The sequence below is a fragment of the Diabrotica undecimpunctata genome, chromosome 10 (assembly GCF_040954645.1).
Source record: "Diabrotica undecimpunctata isolate CICGRU chromosome 10, icDiaUnde3, whole genome shotgun sequence".
NCBI lineage: Eukaryota > Metazoa > Arthropoda > Insecta > Coleoptera > Chrysomelidae > Diabrotica > Diabrotica undecimpunctata.
In genome coordinates this window covers 10,666,325-10,672,390 of record NC_092812.1, presented here as the reverse complement: position 1 = coordinate 10,672,390, position 6,066 = coordinate 10,666,325, and the positions used below count along the sequence as shown (strand labels likewise).

Genomic DNA, 6,066 nt, shown 5'->3' with positions numbered 1-6,066 from the left:
AAATTTACTTCAATAATTACGATTTAACTAGCATGATTAATGTCTAAAACACGTCTTTCCCGCTTGCTCGCCAAACATCTTTTCTCTATATATGACATTAACTTCATTCCTTTATAGTTCTTTAGAGTTCTAAAAGTCATTTTTATATATAGATACAATTATGCTGTCCCTCCATGCATTGGGCATCATTTCTTCCTAATATATCATACTTATCATTTGCCACAAGTGATACACACTAACCAGACAATTTTTAGGATGCATTTGACGTTTTTTGATCTACTTTGAATTGGTATGGTTGTAAATTGCACAATATTATTTGCCGACGCATCGATTCATCCAAAAATTTACCTCATCCTTGAAGATAATTTTGATGAAGACGACGATTTTAAAATTACAGTCTGTTTCCGACTTTTGGTCTATGCTTACTTACATTTAATTCCGGAAGGAGTTAAATTTTGTACGTATAGGTACAGGCCCTAGTAGTGGTTCAAATTTCACTAATTATTTTATACAAAAAGGATGAAATTATGACAAAAAAATATGATTTTAATACGGAACAAAATTATTGTATTTAAATATTTATTTTAGACGTTTTCAAATTTACATATTTTTAAAAAGCCCTAATGAATCTCTAACACAAGTCCAAATTTTCGCATACTTCCTGGGGAGTATGTTTTTGTAACTGGCCATAGATTCTATCAACTTTTGGGAGCAAGTTATCTTCACAATATTCTCTCAAGTCACCTGGTAGAACACCACATAATCTGTCTGCGTCTCTTTCAACTTCGTCCTATAATAACAGAAACACGATTATTTTAGTTTAAAGTTTAAATTTATAAATTTAGACTATCTAAAAATTAATAGTTTAGATTATGAGTAATATCAATACGATATTGATGAATGAATAAAAAATGATATTATATTTGTAAAATAATAGAGAGAAAGGTTAGTTAAATAAGAAACATTCAAATATAGATGTGAAAATTAAGCATAAAACTAGTGAGATAAATAAAAAATAGAACAAATTATATACTTATAAGATAAGATATGTTATTTTATGTAATAATTCTCATACAAAACTTACAGATGGCAAGATTTTCAAATGTGCAGAACAAAGTTACAATATAGACAGAAACGCAAATGAATATATCAAAGCATTCTTTAAAAAGGGTCCATCAATTATGACTTCTGAAGTGTAATTTTAATAAAATATAATAAATTGCAAGAATACTGACAATCGCATAGATCATTTATCTCGGCAGCGGTATGAAAATTAAGAAAAAATATATTTGTACCTTAAGTGATGGACTTACATCGGTTAAACGAATTTTGAATTCTTTACATGCAACATACAGACCTTAAGCTATCTTTATTAGATAGAATCAATGAAAATTAACATATTAAAAAACACAGATTTAATTCTGAATGACAAATTTAAGGCAAACAATTCTCCTTTCCCCAACCTATTTAGTTAAAGACTATAAAGTGTGAACACATATCAACAATTGAGAAAGGCACTCTGCGGGAACAACTGTAGTCATAACATAATATAAAATTTTGTGGAAGTTTGAAAAACCAAAATTTCAGCGTTTTATTGTTATATATTTGTAACATCTTTCACACAGATTTTGTTATATTCGAAATATGTACGTAATATTACATGTTTAAATATATTTTAATTATTAATGACGAAATCGATTCATTTAATGCCAGTCATACAAAAGTTTGTAAAACATGTAAAGCATGGAAAACAAAATTTTCAGTTAAGAACACACATTTGATGACTATAGTGTTACTTATAAAACTTACCAAGGTTTCTCCGTCTTCGACTAAATCCTTGATAACAGTGGTAAATAATATACAGTTGTCGCAATCAAATCTGTAGAAAGAAACGACTTTTTCTATTAATTCAATTAACTCAATTTCATAGACTTTTTTTTTAAATATTATATTTATTGAGGTTATTATTATTAAGGTATAAAAATGTTGCAAATGAAACTCAGTCATAATAAACAATCTTAGAAATTAAACTAACCCGGTTCAAACATTTTTTCTTCCAAACCCTAAAAAGCTAAATGTACTTTTTTAATGTGCGTAAAAATATAACGTCTACTATTTTGCCACAACAAGATCATACTTTCTATCTCCAGAATTCAAAAAAAAAGGTCTCGGATTTGGTATTTTTAAGACTAGTTAATAATTCTGAACTAATCTAAACAATCAATAGTGTCAAGAGCAATTTTTTCTGTAGTACTGATGGATTACCCATAAAAATTTTCCTAAATTTCCCAAAAAAATATGAAGAAGTCCTGGTTTCACTAATTAATGATTACCTAAAAATAGATATATTTCCAGAGTGCCTAAAGACAGCCATTATTACTCCTCTTTATAAAGGTGATGAAAATAAATGCAACTACAGACTTACTCTTTAGAACAAAGGCAGTTCTGCTTTTTATCTAATAAATGTACCAGTGATGATATGTTTTTTATACTACCTGAGGTCTATCAAGCACTGAACAATAATCGTTACGCTGACATTGTTTTTTGTGACTATGCCAAAGCTTTTCATTGTATAAATCACGACATTTGGATAAAAAACTAAATTTCTACGAAATTCGAGGTACTTCTTTAAATTGACTTCAGTCCTACTTGGAAAATAGTAAACAACCAGTAAGAGCAAATTATACTCACTCTAGTCACAAAAGCATTTACGTAGAGTATCACAAGGTTTAGTATCGAGTCCTCTACTTTTTGTTATTTTCATAAATGACGTTACAGATCAGTATCGTTAATTCTGGAAAAATTTCTTGGCGTTTTTATAAACAGTTTTCTATGCAATAAGATCTGTTATAAACAAAATCAATTAATTATCTTCCAAAATAACATCTTTTTCTTTTTTCCAGTCTCATTTTTGAGATGATCTCATTTTTTGGGGTTCTAGTACCGTATTAAAAACTAAATTTTCAATCGGGCAGCATAAATACTTAAACATATATTATTGAGGCTAAGAAATTTTAACAATAAAATTTATTTTTGATTAAACAGGCCAGATTGGCAAATATTTTATTAGCAAGTTGCCTTTTATTTGTACGATTTTTACTTACTCAGGCTCAGGATCGTCGGTAGGCTCGGGTTCAGGCTCAGGGGTTCTGTGAGCGAATACGGTCAGACCTAAAAGTAAACAATGGCTCTAAGACACAAGTCAGCTTTTTATTGTTAGAAATTTTTAAAATGAAATAACTTTTATCTTAAAGTTTTTGTATTTTTAAATGTAATAAAATGTGGTACGCTACAGATGGGTCCAGTAATCGGTAGATAGATACGCAGATAAATACAAATAAACAAAATAACAATCAATTAAATTTTTTTATGGAATAAAAGATATTTGAAGATATATCATGAACTTTTTAAATAATGTTTAAAAACCAAAAAACAAGAAAAAGGCTTATTTACAAAATAAAACAGCAGAAAACTATGAAGAATTTAAAAAATGCAGAAGATTATTAAAAGAATTTGTTACAAAAGTAAAATGGACAAAAGTACAAAATTTGGAAAAAGAAGAAAACAAACAATAAAGACAATTAGAACGTTGTTTGATGTAGTTCTAAAATCAATGAAATAATCTAAAAATTGAGGCACAAAAATTAAGAGTAAAACGAAATTCTTACAGAAGAAAATAAAATAATTAACAGATGAAGAGAATATTTTTAAGAGATACTATAAACTTACTGCTATCAAGAAGAAAACAATCTGTTGAAGTTATTTGGTTGATTGTTTCCATTTTGATTTTAGTTATTTGTATTAGGTGTTGATTCTTTATTTCATGATGTTGTTTTTTAGCCTTTAGTTTTTGTTAAAACAAAGACCTATGTACTGTGGCCTGACGATGGTTCATATATTGTAAGCCTCGAAACCGGTAGCCTAGATATTCTACTACAATACAACACTATACACTAGTATTATGGATTCACATTGGTAACTTTTTTTATCACTTGGCAGCATAATTTAGTAATCACAAAGCAGAGTTAGAAAGGACCCCAGGACCATTTATTTACATCAAACAAATAACAGATAAATATTAGCAAACAGAAAAAAATGTATTTGTTGAACATATACCTTAAAAAAGCTTTTAACGCTTTGTTTAATACCAAGACAAAAATTTTGAGAAAAAATATAGAGAAGAGAGATTTTAGTAACAAAATGATAAGTTGAAAATTAAGAATAAGAAGAATGCGGAAATTAAGTTAATATATAGGCTTGAATTAACCTAAGCGTGTAGTTAGACCTAACATATTGCCAACTTGCTAATAATATAAGCTGCTAATAATAATAATCATTAGCGTTTCTACTGTATATTTGTGGCTTTAACAGTTTTGTTATTTTTTTCGCCTCTTTAAATTGCCTCCTTGGTTTCTGACCCTGAGATACTTAGTATATCCAGAACACAAGCGGAATTAAAATCATTTAGTCAAAAGTACACAGATATAAATAAAGTATTGTATAATAAATAGTGTATAATATTCAAATATGAACAGTTAAGAATAATAAAATGGTTATACTTAATAAATATAAAGAACATTTACTACTTACCGACGCAGAACAAGAGAGTCAAAACCAATGTAGTCTTCATGTTGAGAATTGTATTTCACAATAATGTGCATCGTCAGTTTAGCTTTATATACAATAAGAAGTCAACCACTTACAAAAAGGACCACTTGACTTATTACGTTTTTTGTTATTGTTAATACTCCCCAATACCTATCTATATTTGTTAACTTTGATTTCCATAGACGATAAGGTGAAGTACTTATTATAACATAATGAACATTTAAGATTTTAAAAAAACTGCTTTTGAGTAATACAGAAAATTTGATGCTTTACTGATAATAAATCTACATAATATCAATCAATGTTACTAAGTCATCTTATCTTGATTAATTCTACAGTCTGAAAATTTGACATTGTCAGACGTTTACAATGTTTATATATATTTAGGGATTCTACAGTATTCACTGCCTTCCCTCGCTCAACCGTTTCCATCTCTCTCTGTTGTTCCATTCTCCATCGTTTAGTCCTCTCTTACTCATGGCGTCGTCTACTTCGTTCCTCCAGGATTTTCGGGGTCGTCCTCTTTTCCTCCTTCCTATGGGGCTCCATTCGGTTATTCTTTTTATCCATCTGCTGTCGCTAGCTCTTCTTACATGTCCATACCACTTTAGTCTTTTTTGTTCTATATATGTTAGTATGTCTGTTTCTATTGATGTTCTTTGCTTTATTTCGTCATTACTTCTCCTATCCATTCTTGTTACTCTGCAGCATCTTCGCAGGCATTCCATCTCTGTTGCTATTATCTTACTGCTGTTTTTCTTGTTTATGATCCAATTTTCGGCCCCATATGTCATAATACTTCGCACTAATGTTTTATAAATCTGCGTTTTTGTCTTCATATTTAGGTGTCTATCCCACCAAACTGAGTTAAGTTGTCGGATTGCTGTTCTTGTTTGTCCTAATCTTTGTGTAATTTCTTCCTCTGCTGTTGCCTTTTTCGTGATTATGAACCCCAGGTATTTGAATTTATCCTTTCCTTTGATTGTTACGTTGTCATCAATCTGTAGATCTTCTATGTCTTCTTCACTTGTAGATAGGTACTCTGTTTTCGCGAGGTTAATATCTAGGCCAGCCTTGGTATATTCTTCTTGTAGTTTCTTCATCATGTAGCTGAGGTCGTCTTGGTCTTGTGCAATCATACAATGTTTAACCTCTATATATATGTAGTGTATTAGAAAACTTAAATTATTTTTCAGTAGCTTTTTCGTAAATGTAAAAGTTACAAAGTCTACTTATATATTGATGATAATTCTCAGCATCTGCTACAGATTATGCTGCCTATCTTACATTGCCATTCAACATTCCTTCCTATTATTGTCTAATATTTCCTTCTCTGCACCGTCACTCGGTGTAAATCTGGACGATTTTCGCGGTTTTTTGACTATAAATCGTTTGAAGTAGTTCTAAAAATTCTAACAAAATAATTTAACTACTTTAATAACCTCGGCATAAGGGTTT

General features: G+C 29.6%; 1 protein-coding gene across 1 annotated transcript; it reads right to left on the bottom strand.

Annotated features, from left to right (window-relative positions):
* Positions 1 to 562: 562 nt before the first annotated feature.
* LOC140452336 (uncharacterized) lies at positions 563 to 4,725 on the bottom strand. The gene is made up of 4 exons (XM_072546522.1): positions 4,591 to 4,725; positions 3,105 to 3,171; positions 1,810 to 1,879; positions 563 to 790 (listed from the first exon to the last, which is right to left on the bottom strand). Exons 1-4 carry the CDS (start codon positions 4,628 to 4,630, stop codon positions 632 to 634), a joined length of 336 nt encoding a protein of 111 aa, XP_072402623.1. The 5' UTR covers positions 4,631 to 4,725; the 3' UTR covers positions 563 to 631.
* Positions 4,726 to 6,066: the final 1,341 nt, after the last annotated feature.